The 21110-nt window shown below is 44.3% G+C and overlaps 1 protein-coding gene across 1 annotated transcript in view; it reads right to left on the minus strand.

Annotated features, from left to right (window-relative positions):
* PCSK6 (proprotein convertase subtilisin/kexin type 6) overlaps positions 1 to 21110 on the minus strand; it is a 167716-nt gene that overhangs the window by 69090 nt on the left and 77516 nt on the right. The window contains 1 exon segment of the mRNA XM_032469194.1: positions 455 to 627. Within this exon segment, the coding sequence (XP_032325085.1) occupies positions 455 to 627 (173 nt within the window).

Here is a 21110-nt window from a genome sequence, read left to right on the forward strand (position 1 = left end):
TATCCAAGAAGACTTATTGTGAAAGAGCCTGAGGATGACCCCATATTTGTTCTTTTAGAAAAGTAAAGGAATTCAGTTCCTTCTCCAACCGCAGAGGGGTTAGCAGAGTGTTTTAGAAGATGGTCTTTAGGTTTGTAGGGTTGAGAGGATTTTAATATTCTTTTTCCAGCCCCTTTATTTCTTCTGCTTTTTTTTAATGACTTTTTTTTAAACAGTCTAATTTTTATTTATTTGGGGGGCTATATATTACTTTTATACTATTTAGGGGAGGTACTGGGGATTGAACCCAGAACCTCATGCATGTTAGGCATGCGTTCTACCACTGAGCTGTATCCTTCCCCCTTTTTTCTGCTTTTTAATCGTTAAACAACGCTCCCTCTTCCCCCCCCCTCAGGTGCCCCCTTCCCCTGCTCCCGAGGTCCCCCCTGCCCCCGGGGCCCTGGGTTACTCACACCTTTTTAATGCCGTACTCGAAGGCCTGTCTGGCCAGGCGGCCGGGTCCGTCCACCGTCTTGCCGTCGTCGTCGGGCCCCCAGCTGGCGCTGTAGATGTCGATGTAGTTGGGTCGGATGCCCAGCGACTTGGCCTCCACCACGTCGGTCACGTCGCCGTCCAGCATGCGGACGCCTGAAAGCACGGGCGGCTCACGGTGCGCTGGCGCCTGGGGCCCCGCGGAGCCCCGGGGCCTCGGCCGCGGACGGGCTTTGCACTTTGCCGATTCGGAAGCCCTCCTCCCCGTCCCATGCTGGCTAGTGTGAAAGAGTTAAAATGGCCCAAAAGGCCGCGTTGTGCCGTCCTCGGGGCGGCGGAGGGCGCACGGAAGACAGAGCTGTTCGGAAAACAGGATTTATACGGTTTTCCCGGACCGCAATGGCCCGCTGGGAGGGAAAACGGACGTTTCGGTAACAGGACTCTGGAGTCGTTTTCAACTTTCCCGCCTGCTAACAGTTTATTTCATTAAAAAGTAATAATAATGACTCCACCCCTGATTCATCATCCGGAGGTTTTCCGCTGGGAGACCGACGGCCACACCCTTGCCCATCACAGAGGGGCCGCCTCATCCCCGCCAGCTCCAGTTCCAAGTTCCCTGAGAGGTTTAGGAGGTGGCAGGAGGGCTCCCCCAAGAGCACCCCAAAAGAAGAGGGGGTGAGCGGGCTCCCGGGAGCTCTCCCAGTGCCCACCTCCCCTCCCAGAGGTCTCCCCTCCTCCCTCTCCCGCACTGGTGTCCATCACTGATCACACTGCATCTAGCAGGTGTGGATCAGCCCCCTTCCCAGCCCCAGGCCTCCCCCACAACAATGCCGGCGCAAGACTGAAAACAGGGGACAGGACAGCCGCCAGCCGTCCTGCGTGGACACTAGTGAGTCGGTATGTAAAGTAGAACCTGAGACGCACAAAACCCACCTAGGACTCCAGTGGCCGCTGGGCACCCCTAATCACCCCCAACAGAGGCCCCCGGGGAGCCCCTCCCACCCAGCCCAGATCCACCTACGCAGCGACAACGCCTTTCCAAGCGAATTTTAAATCTTAGCGCTTTTTAGGACATAATGGAAAAATTTTTTTCTGCTTACGAGACTAACCCATGCTCTTCAGAGGAAGTTTGGGAAACAGAAAAATGAATCACGGTATCCTGGCTATTTTCTTCTAGTGTTTTTCTTGGCCTGTAGCATAGATTTTCTGTTTTTTTTTTCCCCCCAAGTTTTTTCAAGTTTCAAGTTTTTTTTTTACCCCACTAAACTTTATACAGAACATTTCTCTGTGACGTTAAAGATTCTTCCAAGATATGTTTGTTAATGGTTACAGCCCCCTGCCCATGCACCCCACCCCCATGCAGGACTTTTTCTAGGGTTTGCCTCACCAAGGAGAGGGCCCCCCCAGACTGGACTGGATCTACTCATTCGATATCCCAAAATCTACAGCAACATAGAGTGAGTACCCAAGAAACAGCAACTATGAACATAATTGATTTTTAAAAACAGAACAGTGGCTCTTCCCCAAGCTGAAGGGAAGGGGTCAAGCAGGAAGAGATACAGGAAGAAGATAGAGGAGACTCCCTCCCCAGGTGGTCAGAGACAGATGTTTTGCATAAATTAAGCTTCTTGTCCCCTCCACCAAAACTGTCACCGTGGTGATGCTCTGATGTCACTGTAGCAGATAACTGGTGCACAGAGATCCCTCATATCAGTGTCAAAGGATCTTGCCCTGTAATTGCTCACCCAGTAGCACATGGGTTGTAAACAAATAAGTAAACGCACTTCACCATGGGTCAGGCTGAGAAACTTCCTGCCTAACAGGATCTGAAGAGGACTTAACTGCAGCAAATTCTTCCAACCTATCAGTTCACTCTACTCAGTTCTAAGGTTCAGGTTTCCCTGAGGATTTCTCCTTAACATCCACCCTGATTCCCCAGGTGTGAGCTGAGAGAGAGAGAGAGTCACTGCGGAGGGTCCCTGGGAGGCCGAGTAGGTCATTGGCGGTGGTGGGGAGGGAGGCCATCCTGGGGCATGGCCCCTCGCCCCTACTCCTTTCGGGGACACCACGCTAATGGGAAAGTGCTGCTCTGAAAGCCTGGAAATTGGACTCAAAAACGATGTCAGAGAAATTCACAGCCAAACAACAGCACAATTAGGTCTGGGAAGCATCAGATACTCAGCAGCAGTGCTGAGAGCTGTTGGTGCTGATAGCATTGGAAGAACCATCCCTTCGTATCTGGAGGCCTTAGCAACAAGCAGGAGAGGTGAATTTAACCTCAACACCGCCCTTCTTCTCATCCTCTCTCCATCCATACCTGCTATGGACTGGAAGCTTCTGTCACCCCCAATTCACATGCTGAAGCCCTAACCCCCAGGTGACAGTATTTGGAGATGCGACCTTTGGGAGGTAGTTGGGTTCAGATGAGGTCACAAGGGTGGGGGCCCATGATGGAATTAGCACCCTCATCAGGAAAGATAGCAGAGAGCTTTTCCCTGTCTCTCTCCACTGTGTGAGGACAGAGAAGGTGGCTTCTGCAAGCCACCAAATGGGCCCTCCCTCACAGGGGAACCACTGAGCCGGCACCTTGACCTTGGATGTCCAGCCTCCAGAACAGTGAGGAATAAAGAGAATCACCACTGTCCAGGCCCAGAGATGGCACCCCAGGACAAGTGGAAGTGGGCACCTCATCACCTGCCCAAGGACAGGTCGGTGGAGGAGGCCTCCCACCTCCGGGAGGGTATCAGGGCATGTCACAGGTGAGGGCTCAGCCTGGGTCACCGCATGTGGCCCATTCATGACAGGGGGAGTTACCTGCTGTCACCAAGCTTCAGTTTTCTGTAAACCACGGTGACAAGAATCACTGTAACTACAGAGGAGCCATACACATTAAAACAGACAGTTCAAGGTTGTTTCCGTAGTGTAGTGGTTATCATGTTCGCCTCACATCATAAAACAGACAGTTCACACAAATGGCCCGGCAGGTGGGCAGCTGCAGGGTGTGTGTCAGTACCTAGTCTGGCCCCACAGAGCCTCAGTTTCCCCATCTGTAAAAATGGGCATAACAAAACCTACTTCCAGGAGCTGTCAACAATAACTAGTGACTTTTTATTTTTAAAAATGTCCATCGACAGATGACTGAATAAAGAAGTTGTGCTATATTTATACAATGGAATACTACTCAGCCATAAAAAAGAATAAAATAATGCCATTTGCAGCAACATGGATGGACCAGGAGATCATCATTCTAAATGAAGTAAGCCAGAAAGAGAAAGATAAACACCATATATCACTTACATGTGGAATCTTAAAAAAAAAAAAAAAGGACACAAATGAACTTACCTACAAAACAGAAACAGAGTCACAGACATAGAGAACAAACTTATGGTTACCAGGGGTTAAAGGGGGTGGGAAGGGATAAATCTGGGAGTTTGAGATTTGTAAATGTTAGCCACTATATATAAAAGTAGATAAAAAAACAGATTTCCTCTGTATAGCATAGGGAACTATATTCAGTATCTTATAATAACCTTTGATGAAAAAGAATATGAAAACGAATATGTATATATATGCATAACTGGGACATTGTGCTATACACCAGAAACTGACACATTGTAACTAACTACACTTCAATAAAAAAAGAGAAAAAAATTTAAAAAATAAAAATAAAACCTCTACTACGGGATACGTATGACAGATCACATAGCGCATACCTGTTAGTTATAAAGCCTAATAAAATAATGAACCCCCCATGAGCCCTCTGCCCTGTGCAAATGCAAACTGGACACACTGGGGCCTGCACCTGTGCCCTGCCCCTCACAGGAGAAATGGCTCAGAATCTGGGGTTATTCTTTCCACTGCCTTGGAAAACTGGTGTTTTAATACGATTGTCTGCATGCTTCGATACTACACTGCTTAGTTTTGCTTGGGCTGGCAATTCATCCTTCATGGGTTCTGTAGGTTATAAATATCCTCTCCCAGGTGGTGCCTTGTCTTCTCCTTTTGTTTATGGTGTCTTTTGAGAAATAGAGGTTCTTAATTTCCATAGAGTATGAACCAATCTCCCTTTGAAGATCAAGGGTGTTATAATGAGGGTCACATCTTTTCTGGGCTTGTGGGCATCTGCTGGGGTGCCCCTTCCTCCCTGTTACAGGTGGGGCAGAGACACCTCTGTGGCATCGGCTCCCTGCACTTTCTCCTTCCTGATTTCTGGAGGAATGAGAGGAGTCAAAGTGGCCCAAAGCATAATCCCTTCCCCTGTTGCTGGTCTGTGCATCCAGGGACTCCGTCTACAAGGCTGTGTCAGAGACATTGGGCCCAGGTGCTCTGAGCCACAAACCCCAGGAAAGGGCCACAGTCAGTACAGGATGGTGGCTGGGTGATATGGCAAAGGGGTGGCTCCTGGAAAGATACAGAGCAGCTCACAGCACAGTAAGGGGAAAAAGAGCAGAGGTCAAAGAGTCTGGGGTGGAATCTTGGCCATGTGTGATCTTGGGCCACAGTCTCAAACTCTCTGAGCCCTTGTTTTCCACAGTACTTGCCAGGTAGCTGAGAGAATCAAATATACATTGAGGCCCTGGGGCCCCGTGCTTTTTCAGAAGCAGCAGCTGCGTTCTCTGTGCCCTGATATTTGGTGATGGATTTTCCTGGGCAAGAGACCCCGCCAGACACGCGGGCCGCCAAAACCACTTCTGATGTTCTAGCAGTGAGATTTCACCTGCTATTCTAGGACCTCTCCATGCAAGTTATAGGTGTCGGAATGGCTATTTCTGAACAAGAACAAGCTGCCAGAAGACATCCCCCAAAAATGTAAAAACAGAAGACCAGAGTGATTTGCCAACACCTCTCACAATGCTCCGACAGCCATGTGAGAGAGAAAGCAAAATGCATTTCGATTTTAATGAAGCATCTATTTCCCCAACATTAACAAGTTGCCAACAGGGACATGGTAAATATTTGCAGTGGAAACCTGCTGTCCCAATATTAGGTTTATATGTGAATGGCTCACCGGAAATGCCAAATTGAGGAAAACAGTAATCATTCCTCTACTGAAAAAATAAAGACCCATTTCCCATAAATTGGCGGGTACAAAAATAATTTGGATAAATCATTTTGGGTGGCAAATCATTGGAGCCCTGGTGACACCCGGAAGCCGCACCCAGGGAGGACTTCACACAGCTTGCCTTGCCTTAAACAAGAGATGCTTTCCACAAGCTTGCCGGCACCCAGTGACGTTTTAAATGCCCCAGGAGAACTTGATGAAATAAATGACTTCACCAGTCTCTTGGTGAGGATGAAAAAATCAACCACAATTTATGCAGAGTGACCTATCCTTCCGCCCCTCCCCTTGCTCCTAATTTGTGGTGCAACTTTGCAAATCCTTGGCTTTGTATGTAAGGCCGGGCAGAAGTGAGGAGGGGCCACAGCACGAGACATAGCATTTCCCCTGGAAACTTTCTGAAGCAGTTCCAAGTTAGAAGGCAATGGAGAAATCAGACCGTGTGGTATTTGGAGACAGGGTCTTTTAAAAACTTTTTTGTTGATGTGTAGTTAATTTACAATATTAATTTCAGGTGTACAGCAAAGCAATTCAGTTATACATATACATACATACATACGTACTTTTTCTTTTCAGATTCTTTTCCATTATGTGTTTTACAAGAAATTAAATACAGTTCCCTGTGCTATACAGTAGGTCCTTGTTGTTTATCTATTTTATATACAGTAATGTGTATCTGTTAATCCCCAACTCCTAATTTATCCCTCCCCCTCACCTCTTTCCCTGCTGGTAACCATAAGTTTGTTTTCTATCTCTATGAGTCTATCTCTGTTTTGAAATAAATTTATTTGTGCCATTTTTTTTAGCTTCCACATATAAGTGATATCTTGATTTTTGTCTTTCTCCGTCTGACTGACTTCACTCAATATGATCATCTCTAAGTCCACCCATGTTGCTGCAAATGGCATTACTTTATTCTTCTTTAAAGGCTGAGTAGTATCCCATTGTATACATATACCACAGCTTCTTTATCCAGTCCTCTGTCGATGGACATTTAGGATGCTTCCGTGTCTTGGCTATTGTAAATAGTGCTGCTGTGAACACTGGGGTCATGTATCTTTTCAAATTAATGTTTTCTCTGGATATATGCCCAGAAGTGGGATAACTCTATTTTTAGTTTTTTAAGGAACCTGCATACTGCCCTGCATAGTGGCTACGCCAATTTACATTCCCACCAACAGTTGGAGACAGGGTCTTTAAAGAGGCAATTAATGGTTACCAGGGAGGAACGGGGGCAGGGTGGAGGGATAAAGTGGGAGTTCGGGATTTGCAGATACAAACTACTATACATAAAATAGATAAACAACAAGGTCCTACTGTATATATAGCACAGGGAATTATATTCAATACCTTGTAACAGCCTATAATGAAAAAGAATCTGAAAAGGAATATATATGTATATATATATATAAATGAATCACTATGTTGTACACCAGAAATTAACACAACATTGTAAACCAACTCTACTTCAATAAAAAAAAAAAGGGGGTAATTAAGCTAAGATGAGGTCACTCATCCAATGACTGGTGTGCTCACAAGAAGAGGAAATCCAGGCACAGATGACACACAGACTGAGGCACTACCAACGTGAAGACCCTGGGAGCAGAGAGGTCTTGGAAGAAACCAAACCGGCTGACACCTTGATCTTGGAGTTACAGCCTCCAGACCTGACAGTAAATAAATTTCTGTTGGTAAGCCAAAAACTAGGCAACGGGAACAACACACACACAGACACACACGGACGCACGACGTCAGCTATCAGCCTGGCTGTTAACATCTGGCGGAAGGCAGGGGAGCAGGCACGTGGGACCCACTTTTGTTTATTGAGAAGTAATGTGTTTTGCCTTTAGCAAATGAATGGCGACATGAGAGCCACGAACAGCAGCAAGTAAAATGAGACTACAGCTTCCTGAGTGTGACAAATTGGCCTCCCCAACAAATTTTGCTCGTTAATCCCGAGTTTAGTAAATCCAGAGAATTGGGTTTCATTGTTTTTTGTTTCCCTTTAAAACTACAGTACATTCTGTTCTACCAACAGCCATTCCGGGCCAAGTGAGGTCTCCACAGTTGTTTAAAAATGCTACAAACCTAAAAGGTTTCTGTGAACACTCATGATGGCCTAAGCCACCAACAGGGCTCTCAAATCTCTAAATATGCCCCCACGTGACAAGCTCCTTCTACGAACCCCTGGGAGCCACAGTCTGCGGGCTTATCCAGGCACACCTGCAGTCCCCACTGTCGCACGAAGTGCTTGCAGACCGTGCCAAGTCTCTCTTGGCCTCCTGCTGGTTCCTGGTCTCTCGATAGAGATATTCAATCTCCTTCCACGGTGGAAACACAGCTGTCCAGCAGTGCACCAGCCAACCCAAGGTCCTGTCCTGCCAAGGAGCCCTGGGCCAATGAGAGGAGGCCCTTCCTAGGTAGGGTCATGTAGTAACCGTGTCTTTTATTTGCTGAATCCTGGTGCTTTGGCATCTCGGGGCCTTGCTGACCCTGGAGGGACTGACATCCCGCACCCTGGGGCTGGCCAGTTCCTGGATACAATGAGACCTCTCCCGGGAGCATAGCTTTCCAGGGCAAGCTGGCCAATGCAGAGCCATATCCCGATCACCTCCTCTAAGGGGCGCTCACACCCTTGGCCACTCGCCCCTTGCCCTCACCTCCCCAGGGCCAGGTACCAGACAACCGGGGACAGCCCCTGAGCCCCAGAGCCACCGAAACTATTCAAACCAGCCTGTCCTAAGTGTGCTTACCCTGCCTCACCTGCTCCCTCCTGCAGAAACCACAGGAAAGCCTTCAGTCCACTGGTTCCCTCATTCCCTCTGCCTCCCGACCAACCCCGGTGTGTCCCCGTGTGTCCCCGTGTGTCCCCTGTGGTGTGGCGTGATCCCTCCCCTTGGGAATCATGAGTAACAAACTGTGTTCAATGGCCCCTGTCTCCTGATCTGGTGGCCCTGTCATACCTAAATAATAATGAAAATGACATTTAATAACAGGTCACTCTTCAGCATAATCAGGATCTGCTGACTTTTCAGAGAGCAGTAAAAAGTGGAGAATCTCAGCTGTTCTCCAGAGATTTGCAACCTAGACTGGCTTTCACGGTCTCCCCACCAGGGGACAGGGGACAGAGGACAACAATGCACCACCATTCAGGGCCTATGGCGGTTCAGTGAGAGCTGGCAGCTGGGGGTGCAGATGTGTTTCCAATCCAAAGGGGACACCCAGTACCCACCTGCACCCGAGACAGAGAAAGCGAGCACACACCCCAAGCCAGCTCTGGAGAAGGCAAGAAGATGGTGACAGGGACATTCCCATCACAAGGTGTCACCTCACATCGGTCAGAATGGCCATCATTCAAAAGTCCACAAATGATAAATGCTGGAGAGGGTGTGGAGAAAAGGGAACCCTCCTACACTGCTGGTGGGAACATAAGTTGGTGCAGCCACTATGGAAAATAGTACGGAGGTTTCTTAAAAAACCAAAAATAGAGTTATATGATCCAGCAATCCCACTCCTGGGGTATTTCCGGAGAAAAATATAATTCAAAAAGACACACGACCCCCAATGTTCACAGCACCACTATTTACAATAGCCGAGACACAGAAATACCCCAAATGTCCATCGACAGATGACTGGATAAAGAAGATGTGGTATTTATATATACAATGGAATACTACTCAGCCATAAAAAAGAATAAAATAATGCCATTTGCAGCAACATGGATGCACCTGGAGATCATCATTCTAAATGAAGTAAGCCAGAAAGAGAAAGAAAAATACCATATGATATCACTCATATGTAGAATCTAGAAAAAAAAAAAAGGACACAAATGAACTTACCTACAAAATAGAAATAGAGTCACAAACACAGAGAACAAACTTATGGTTACCAGGAGGTAGAGGGTGGGAAGGGATAAATTGGGAATTTGAAAACTGCACCTCCTGGGGAGTGATGGAAATGTTAGCTACCTTGATTGTGGTGGTGGTTTCACGGGTGTGTACGTCTATCAAAATTTATCACATTGTACATCTGAAGTATGTGTTGTTTACTGTGCAGGAAGCGTACCACAATAAAGGTGTTAGAAAAAAAAAACATATTCACATCACCCAGAACAAAGGCCACTGACAGAGGTTATTGCTTAGACTGGTAAAGTTCTCCCTCCCTGACTGTCCCTCTCACACACCCCCAGAGGCAGGGCTCTGCCCCAACCTGTGTCTGGAGGACAATCCTGGGGACTCAGACGCGCAGCCCAGAGCCACCTAGCAGGGTGGCCGCAGCAGGGGGGACTGGGGACAGTGTGGCCACCGGGGAGATGGCACCGTGGCTCGTTCTTGTCCACCTCCTCCTTCCCACGGTGCCTCTCAGCCTAGGGACACTCAGACCCAGCTGGAGGGGCCTCTGATGAGAATGTGGGGGCTGGGGGGGGAGGTGGGAACCTTAGCTCCCAGAGAGCACTGACCCCCAAGTAGTAGCTACCCACAGTCACTAAATCCCCCCAAACCTCCCAATGCATTTTAAATCCCACTGCAATTGAAAAAGCACTCGGAGCCTTTGAAGATTAATCTGTAGCTTCAACCCTCCTCTTAAAATGCTCATAAGCCTAAACTGCTTAATGGTAACGCTAATGAGACTGAATTCAGTGATTCTGAATTAACATAATTAACTCATTTAGGGGCATGGATTAATTTAGCTGTTAGGTACTTAACATTCTCATGTTTATGAAAAGAAAAACATGATGCAGTTCCCCAATCAAAATAGGGAATAAAAACACCAACAGAAATTTGACTTTTCCTTCCCAGAAACAGAGTAAACATGGGCTGAAAAGATGCGCAACTTCCTGCAGCCTGAGCACCTGAGCAGGGGTCCCGTCTGTTTCAGAGCATCTGCCCTGCTCCCAAGCAGCCTTGGGATCTGTCCCTCGTGCTAGTGGTGCTTCTCCGAGCTGGACTCAGGGATGTGCTGTGTCCCAGGTGACACCGGTCCTGCCCCAGGAAAGTGTCTGAAACTCATTAAACATCAGCTCAGGTGAGAAACTCCCCCAAAGCCAGGTGCCTCCTTAAGTTAAAGGGGCGAGGGCTTCACTGGCCCTGCAGGTTCCCTGATGGAGCAAGTTCTGCCCAGGCCAGGCTGGGGGTGGACACCAGGCTCCCCAGAAAGCCTGTCTCACAGGACACCGGGAGGGGCCTTTGTGCCTTTCCAGGCTCCAGCAGGAGCTGTGAGCTCGACCCACAGAGCTCACCTCACAGGGGAGGAGATGATGATGGTGGTGGTGATAGTGGTGATGGACTGAAGGCCAGTGGATGCAGCCAAGTCTGAGACCACCCACCACCAACGCCAACCAGAAGCAGATGGGATGAGAGGGAAGGATCATCACAGGGAGTGAGAAGGGGAAAACTAAACAAAGGGCTGAAATTAAAAAAAAAAAAAAAAGGGTTCACACAGTGAGAGAGTAAGGAAAGATTAAGTGAAAAGAGAGGATGAGAAAGGGGACCCCTGTTTCCCACCTTCCTGTGTCATTCCTATGATCAGAGCAAAGATGAAGGACATGGCATGTTATATTTTAGGCCAAGAGAAAGAAGCAAGGCCACATGATCTCGGGCAGGACAGTGAACTCAGTCAGGGGGTAGAATGCACATGCCCACCATGAACATCCCTTCCTGCTCACAGGGCTCGGGGCACTGTCTGCCTCTGGTCACCTGACATCCTGGCATCAGAGTCACAAGTGTGCAAAGGGATACCCAGGCTGCAGGTCAGCAGGCCTGAGTTCATATCTCAGCTCTGCCTCCCTTCCCGCAGCCGCAAGACCCGGGACACGGAGGTGACCTCTCTCATGGTCAGGCTCCCTTGGTGTAAAACGGCTGTAACAACATCCAACGTGCAGAATCGTCCTAAGGATAAGATGCAAAGACGAGAACGAGTCTCTGGTGGAGCATCTGGCCACTAATGGCCATCAGGACACAGGAACGGCTGTCACAACAGAAAGACTAAGCAGGTGGGGCCACCAAGGAAAACTGAGCACCCGGTCCACCAATCCCTAGACATGGCATGAAAAAGAAAGAACAGATCTATAACAGTCCTTCTAAAACATGTTCTGAGCGACTATGGGAAGACAGTAGCAAGTGGGATGGGGCGGCAGGAGGCAGGCCTGGGGGGCCAGAGAGCAGGGCAGGGGGCTCCGAGGAGGTGGCAGATCAGTGGCCTCCCCTCCAGGCTGAGTGGGCAGCGGCTCTGCACAGAGGCAGATGCCATGAAATAGGGAACTGAGCTTGGGGAGGCCAGACAGTGTCCAAGGAACAGAGTCCACCCTCTACCCACCACCAGGAGGAATGCTCCCCAGCAGGGGGTCCTCCCCCCACATCACAGAGAGACCCTCCCATCAGACCTGACCACCACCACGGAAAACACGAGCAGATGACCAAGAATCAAGTGGATATCAGAAGAAAATCAACATCGAGAAAGCGAACCACTAAATTCAAAAGCTAAACAAAACAACAAGGACAACAAAGAAGATGGACCCAAGGAGACAGGCTTAATACAGCAAGTGGGGAAAGCCCTTCAAACAAGTATCATGAATAGCCGCGCAATGATGCCGGCAGGTATCGCATCTGCTAGAAATCCACTAGACGGCTTCTGTTTCTGGGCAGATGGAGTAGAAGCACTTTCTGCATAGCACGCACAAGGTCCTGGGTTCAATCCCCAATACCTTCATTAAAAAATAAATGAATAAATAAGCAAACCTAATTACCTCCCCCGCAACAATAAATAAATAAATACAAATGTTTTTAAAAGGGGGTAGCTGTTCAAAAAAAAAAAAAAAAAGAAAGAAAAAGAAAGAAAGAAACTCACTTCATCAACCAACAGGTTCTCATAAGCATTTTTAGAATATTCTACCCAACAACAGGATACACATTCAAGGGCCCACAGAACACATACCAAGACATATTAGATCCTGACCTCTATGAATTTAAGACAACTGAACTCATGGAATGTGTCCTGAAACCACAATAGAATCAAACTAATACTTGATAACAGAAAGATCTCCCAACACTTGGAAACAAAGCAACACACTTCTAAGTAAGCTACGGGTCCAAGAGGAAGTCTCAAGGGAAAAAGAAAACACTGAACTGAATGAAAATGAAAATACAACATAGCAAAATCTGTGAGACATGGCTCAACTACTGCCAAGAGGGAAATTTATGGCACTATGATTTTATTAGAAAAGAGGAAGCATCTCAAATCCATAACCAAAGTTTCAAGATCCTAAAAAAAGAAGAGCTTAATGAGCCTAAAGCAAAAGGAAAGAAATAATACAGATAAGAGCAGAAAACGATGGAACTGCAAACAGAAAAACTCTAGAAAAAAATAAGTGTAACAAAGAGATGGTTTGGTGAAAAAAGTCAACAAAACTGATAAAGTTCCAGCAAGAATGACAAAGAAAAAAAAAAGGACACGAATTATCAATATTGGAAACGAAGGAGAGGCTATAACTACAGACTCTGCCAACATCAAAAGGGTGATAAGGGAATGTGACAAACAACTCTACACACGTAACTTTGACAAACTGGATGACAAGGACCGCTGCCTCAGAACACACGAACTGCCACAACTCACCCAATATGAAACAGATAATTTGAACAGCTCTATTTAATTTGTAACTAAAAAATAAAACACCTCCCCCCAAAAGAGATTTTTAGGTCCATGTAGTTTCACCACAGGATTCTACTAAGAGTGTAAAGAATTAACACCAATTACACAATCACTTTCAGAACATAAAAGAGGAGGGAACACATCTTAATTCACTTACTGAATTTAGTATTATCCTGATACCAAAAGCAAAGACAATACCGAAAAAAAAAAAAAAAGAAAGGAAAAAGAAAAAAAGATAGAAAAAGAAAAATACAGACCAAAAATCCTCATGAATATAGACACAGACACAAAAAATCCTTCACAAAATGTTAGCGAGCAGATTTCAGTGATGTATAAAAAAGAAAACACTATAACCAAGTAGGGCTTATTCCACAGATTCAATACTGGATCAATATTCAGAAATCAATCCACCATATTAACAAGCTAAAGAAAAAAAATGTAGTCATTTCACTCAATGAGATAAAAGCAGTGACAAAATTCAACATCCATTCATTTAAAAAAAAAAACTCTCATAAAACTAGGAAAAGAAGGGAATATCAAGGACTTGCTAAAGAGCATTTATTTAAAAAATCTACAGGTAACATTTTACTTAAAGTTTATAAGCGTAAAAAGTGAAAAAAGAAAGTCTGACTGCTTTCCCCTAAGATCAGGAACAAGGGAAGGACATTTGCTCTAGGTTGGAAGTTCTAGCCATAGCAATAAGGCAAGAAAAGGAAATAAAAGGCATATAGATCAAAAAGAAGTACAACTGCTCCTATTTGTAGATGACATCATCAAGTATAAAATCTAAAGGAATCTACTCCCAGAACTAATAAGCAAGTTCAGAAAGGTTGCAGGATAAAAGATTAATAGGCAAAAAACAGTGATGTTTCTGTATATTAACAATGAACACATGAACATGAAAATTAAAAATACAATCCCATTTATCATTGCTTAAGATAAAATGAAATACTTAGGTATAATTCTAACCAAACATATATAAGACGTCTGCTGTGAGAGCTACATAATGCTGTTGAAAGAAATTAAAGAAGATCTAAATAAATGGAGAGATATATTGGGTTCATAGACTGAAAAACTCAACACAGTCAAGATGTTAATTCTCCCAAATTTGTGTACAGGTTTAACACAGTCCCTACCAAAATCCCAGCAAGTTTTTTTTTTTTTTGTAGATACTGACAAGATAATGATAAAACTTGTATGGAAAGCCAAATGAACTAAAATAGCTGACAGAATTTTGAAAAAGAAAAATAAAGTGGGAGTAATCAGTCTACCACATTTGGGCAACTTTTATCTAGCTACAATAATCAAGACTATGCTGCACTGGCAGAGGGACAGACACGCAGATGAGTGGAACAGACAGAATGTCCAGAAATATACTGACACAAATATGCCCAAATGATTCTTGACAAAAGTGCAAAGGCACCTCAATGGAAGAAAGACAGGCATCTCAACAAATGGGCTGGGGCAGCTGGATGTCCACAGGCATACAAAACAAAAGCAAAAAACCTTAAGTCTCACGCTTTATACAAAATCAACTCAAAGTAGACCTCTCAAAATGCAACTCAAAATGTAAAACTTTTATAAAACTATGAAACTTTTAGGGAAAAAAAAACCCCACAGAATGTCTTCAGAATCTAAGACAAGGCTAAGAGTTCTAAAACTGATAACCAAAAAAAAAAAATCTGTAAAAGGAAAAGATCAGTTGGATTGTATCCAAATTTAAAACTTTTTTGTAAGAAAAAAAAAAGTCCCAGTTAAAGAAATGAAAAAACAACTTACTTACAAAATGGGAAAAAATATTAACAAATAACATAATCATCAAACGACCAGTAGCTGGAATTTTTAAAGAACTCTCAACACTTGTCAGTTAAAACTTAGAAAATGAGCCAAAGACATGAAGAGACATTTCACTGAAGAGGATATACGGATGGCAGGTAAGCACATGAAAGTCACTCAACATCACAAGCCTTAGAAAAATGCAAATTAATGAGCTGTTTTTACATACCTATCAGAAGGGCTCAAATGAAAAACAGCGACCATATTAAACGCTGGCCAGCAGACCAAGAAACTGGATCACTCATACATTGTTAGTGGGAATGTCCAGTCTCTTAAAAAAGAATAAACATGTGAGGAAGGACGTTGAAGATGGCGGAGTAGAAGGACGCTCGCAGGTCACCCTCTCCCACAAATACACCAAGACCCACATCTACAGACCCACTCAGCCAACCAGAGCACCTGTGGAACTCCAACAGAACATCGCCCTCTTCAAAAGATAAAGACGCCAAAAATCTGGTTGGAGAAAAGGAAAAAAGAAAGAACAAAAGGCAAAGCAGCGCGGGACGGGTCCCGCGGGGAGGGAGCGGCAAAGGAGGACTGGCGCTCGCTCGCTGGGTCTCCCCTCTCCAACTGAGAGGCCAGCAGGACGGAGGGGGGGCCTCCGAGGCTCGGATCTGTACAGAGCAGCCCTTGACTAACAGAACTAAGTTAAACGGGCACAGAGCGTCCCCCCGACACCCAGCCTGAGACCCGGGCCGGCAGCAGCGGGCAGGGCCAGGCTGCACAAGCCGGGCGGAGGACGGAAGTGGCTGCACGGAGGCAGCCCCGGGGGAACGCAAGGGGCTGCGCACCGTGGCTGTGGGTGCACAGGGCAGAACAACCTGGGCCCTCCATAAAACAGCAAGGTTGATGTGCTCTCGGGGGAAGGGTGCACACCCCCATCTTTGAAAACCCGCGGAAAGTTTTCGGGGGAAGAGAGGCAGGGCTCAGGCACAGCCGCCATATCCTCCGCGCTGAGCACTCAGGCGGGGGCGGGGGCGGGGGCGAAACCTGCATCCGCACCAAAGGGCTTAGCAGCCTCAAAGGCCAGACTGAGACTGGCCTGCAGCCAGGGGCAGATAGGATCCTTCCATCCTGGTCCCTCAGAGAACTTGCTCCACAAAGACAAACAAGGAGCTGGGTTTTGGCTCGGAGCAGGGACAGGGCTGTCCCTCGCTCTTCCCCGAGACCACCCGCAGAGCGCCGACTAGGGCGGAGAGCCGACCAGGGCGGAGCGCGCAGCCGCACAGAACAGCGGAGCTACCGGCGGCGGCGCAGGTAGAGGGAGAGCGGCCCCCCGCCTTTCGGGCAGGAACACAGCCCCTAACCGAGGTGCTGGGAGGGGGCACAACCCGCCCTCCTACCCGGCCAGCCTGCAACATCTGACTGCGGCATCCGGAGGGGCAGCGACCCGCCCACCCACAGCAGAGAGCTGCACCTGACCCAGTGTTAGGAGGAGGCGCGATCTGCTTGCCGACAGGTGCTGGGAGCAGCACAGAAGAGGGCGCCAAAGGAGGGCCTCTGAAAACAGCAAGCTGAGCTTCCAAAACAGGACGAAGACAGAAAGACTTCACATTAAAAGCACACAGACTCCAGGAGAACACCGACAAACCCCCCCCCCTTTTTTTTTTAAATCTGTTTTTACCTGTTCTATTTTCTATTACTCTCTTAATCTTTACTTCTTAATTCATTTCTATTTCTCTTGGGTTTTGATGTCCTGCTATTGATTAGACACAGGTTTCAAATACATCTATTCATCTCCCCCCCCCTTTTTTTGTAAAGGTTTCAAAAGGACGTCTCAACCCGATTAATACTCTGCTTCAACTCACTCTTCTATTATTCATTATACACTGTTTTCAAACCCTCTTTCTCCCTTCTTTTAAAATTCTTTCTCTCTCTCTCTTATTTTTTTTCTTTTTTTCCTAAGTTCTATTCCTAAATAGGCATCAGATAGATAAAATCCTTAAGGACCAAAATAAACAACTGATACTCCATAAACCACAGTGCCAAAGAGGTATGAGCAAGATGAAGAAGCAGAAAAACCTTCCCCAATTAAAAGAGCAAGAGAAATCCCCTGAAAGAAAGATCAACGAAATAGACATCGATAGCCTACTAGATCAAGATTTCAAAAAAGGAGTGATCGAATTGCTGAAGGAATTAAAAGAGATAGTGTTTAGAGATATAAAATATGTCAAAAATGAAATTGAAGCTATAAAGAAGAGCCAAGTAGAATGGGTAAACTCATTGACAGAGATGAGGAATGATCTAATAGCTGTGCAAAGCCGACTAGATAATGCAGAGGAACGAATTAGTGATCTAGAAGACAGGGCAATAGAAAGCACCCATTCAGAAGAACTACAAGAGAAGCAAATAAAAAATAATGAAAATAGCATAAGGGACCTATGGGATAATATAAAGCATGCCAATCTTCGCATAATAGGGGTCCCAGAAGGAGAAGAAAGATCAAAGGGGATTGAAAAGGTTTTTGAAGAAATCATGACTGAAAACTTCCCAAACTTAAAGAAGGAATCAGATCAGATATCCAAGTACAGGAAGCTCAGAGGGTCCCAAACAGGAAGAACCCAAATAGACCCACACCAAGACATACCATAATCAAGATGGCCAGAGTCAAGGATAAAGAAATGATTCTAAAGGCAGCAAGAGAAAAGCAAAGAGTAAGTTACAAGGGAACCCCCATAAGGCTCTCAGCTGATTTCTCTACACAAACACTACAGGCCAGAAGGGAGTGGCAAGATATATTCAAAGCCCTGAATGAAAAAAAAGATGCAGCCTAGGATCCTTTATCCAGCAAGGCTATCCTTGAGGATAGAAGGAGAAATAAAGAGTTTCACAGACAAAAAAAAACTGCAGGAGTTTAGCAACACTAAACCCATGCTAAAAGAAATATTGAAAGGGCTATTCTAAATAGAAAAGCAGCAGGATGCTACAGAAATGAGAAACACACAACTGGAAAGGTGATAACTCATGAATTACAAATAAAGTAAACATGAAATTATAAAAGAAGACATACAAATCACTGAGAGTGGGAGAGGGAGGCAGGGAAATATAGAATTTTTTTTCTTTCTTTTTAAAATTTTTTTAACAGTAGGATGGGTTTGAGATCATGTTACTATCAGTTTAATAAAAACAGTTATAGTAATGGGTTGATAGATTTACAAAAAAGGGTAACCACAAGCCAAAAATTTACAAAGGAGTCACAAAAATTAAATAAAATTTATTTATTTAATAAATTAAATAAAATCCATGATAATACAAAGGAAAATTACCAAACCACAAAAGGAAGAAGAAAGGAACAAAGAGGATATACCAATTCAACTGCAAAGATAAGTTCAAAATGGCAATAAACACACATCTATCATTAATTACTGTAAATGTTAATGGACTAAATGCTCCAGTCAAAAGACACAGAGTGGCAGACTGGATAATAAAGCAAGAACCTTCAATATGCTGCATACAAGAGACCCACTTTAGGGAGAAGGACACATATAGATTGAGAGTGAAAGGATGGAAAAGGATATTCCATGCAAATGGAAAAGCCAAAAAAGCAGGTGTTGCAGTACTGATTTCAGACAAAATAGACTTTAAAACAAAGGCCATAAAGAAAGATAAAGAAGGACATTTTATAATGATTAAAGGAGTGATACAAGATGAGGATATTACACTCGTTAATATATATGCACCCAATATAGGAGCACCTAAGTACATACAAGAATTACTAACAGAGATAAAGGGAGATATTGATGGGAATACAATCATAGTTGGAGATTTTAACACTAGATTTTAACATCACTAGACAGATCTTCCAGACAGAAAATAAACAAGGCAACAGAGAAATTAAATACTACAATAGAAAAACTAGATTTGGTGGATATTTTCAGAACATTACACCCCCAAAAAATAGGATATACATTCTTTTCAAGTGCACATGGAACATTTTCCAGGATCGATCATGTACTTGGGCACAAAAGAAACCTCAACAATTTTAAGAAGACAGAAATTATCTCAAGCATCTTTACTGACCACAATGCCATGAAACTGGAAATCAACAACAGAGAAACAAAGGAGAAAAAAAGGAAGGCATGGAGATTAAACAATATGTTATTGAAAAAACAATGGATCAATGAGGAAATCAAAGCTGAAATTAAAAAATACCTTGAGACAAATGATAATGAAAGCACAACCACTCAAAACCTATGGGACACAGCAAAAGCAGTGCTAAGAGGGAAGTTTATAGCAATACAGGCCTTCCTCAAAAAAGAAGAACAATCTCAAAGAAACAATTTAACCCACCACCTGAATGAATTAGAAAAAGAAGAACAAAAAGCCCCAAAAAGCAGCAGAAGGAAGGAAATAATAAAGATCAGAGAGGAATTAAATACAATAGAGATTAACAAGACCATAGAAAAAATCAACCAAACCAAAAGCTGGTTTTTTCAAAAAGTAAATAAAATCGACAAACCTCTGGCCAAACTCACAAAGAAGAAAAAAGAGAGAGCACAAATTAGCAAAATAAGAAAGGAAAATGGAGAAATTACAACAAACAAAATAGAAATACAGAATATCATACGAGAATATTATGAAAAACTATATGGAACCAAACTGGATAACCTAGAGGAGATGGACAAGTTTCTGGAAACATACTGTCCACCAAAACTGAATCAAGAAGAATCTGAACGCTTGAACAATCCGATCACTAGAAAGGAAATAGAAATAGCAATTAAAAACCTCCCTACAAATAAAAGTCCAGGACCGGAAGGCTTCACGGGGGAATTCTACCAAACATACAAAGAAGAACTCATACCAGTCCTTCTCAAACTCTTCCAGATGATTGAAAAGGAGGGAATACTCCCAAACTCATTCTATGAAGCCACCATCACCCTGATACCAAAACCAGGCAAAGACACTACAAAAAAAGAGAATTATAGGCCAATATCACTGATGAACATAAACGCCAAAATCCTCACCAAAATTTTAGCAAATAGAATCCAACAACACATAAAAAAGATTATACATCATGACCAAGTGGGGTTCATCCCAGGGACACAAGGCTGGTTCAACATACGCAAATCAATCAGTGTAATACATCACATCAACAAGAGAAAGGACAAAAACCACATGATCATCTCAATCGATGCAGAAAAAGCATTTGATAAAATTCAACACCCATTTATGATAAAAAAACTCTCGCCAAAGTGGGTATAGAGGGAACATATCTCAACATAATAAAAGCTATATATGACAAACCTACAGCCAGCATAGTACTCAACGGTGAAAAACTCAAAAGCTTCCCACTAAAATCTGGGACAAGACAAGGATGCCCACTATCACCACTCCTATTCAACATAGTCCTGGAAGTCCTAGCCACAGCAGTCAGGCAAGAGAAAGAAATAAAAGGGATCCAAATTGGAAAAGAAGAGGTAAAAGTGTCATTATATGCTGATGACATGTTACTATATATAGAAAACCCTAAAAGGTCCACACAAAAGCTACTAGAGCTGATTGAAGAATTCAGCAAGGTAGCAGGTTACAAAATTAACATTCAAAAATCAGTTGCATTTCTTTACACTAACGATAAATCAACAGAAGAAGAAAGTAAAGAAACAATCCCCTTTAAAATAGCGCCCAAAGTAATAAAATATCTGGGAATAAATCTAACCAAGGAGGTGAAAGAATTATACACAGAAAACTATAAACCACTGATGAAGGAAATTAAAGAAGACTTTAAAAAATGGAAAGATATTCCATGCTCTTGGATTGGAAGAATCAATATTGTTAAAATGGTCACACTGCCCAAGGCAATCTACAGATTTAATGCAATCCCTATCCAATTACCCAGGACATATTTCACAGAACTAGAAAAAATCATAATAAAATTCATATGGAACCATCAAAGACCTAGAATTGCCAAAGCATTACTGAAGAGAAAGAAAGAGGCTGGAGGAATAACTCTCCCAGACTTCAGACAATACTATAGAGCTACAGTCATCAAGACAGCATGGTATTGGTACCAAAACAGACATATAGACCAATGGAACAGAATAGAGAGCCCAGAAATGAACCCACAAACTTTTGGTCAACTCATCTTTGACAAAGGAGG

This window comes from Camelus ferus, chromosome 27, assembly GCF_009834535.1.
Source record: "Camelus ferus isolate YT-003-E chromosome 27, BCGSAC_Cfer_1.0, whole genome shotgun sequence".
Taxonomy (NCBI): Eukaryota; Metazoa; Chordata; class Mammalia; order Artiodactyla; family Camelidae; genus Camelus; species Camelus ferus.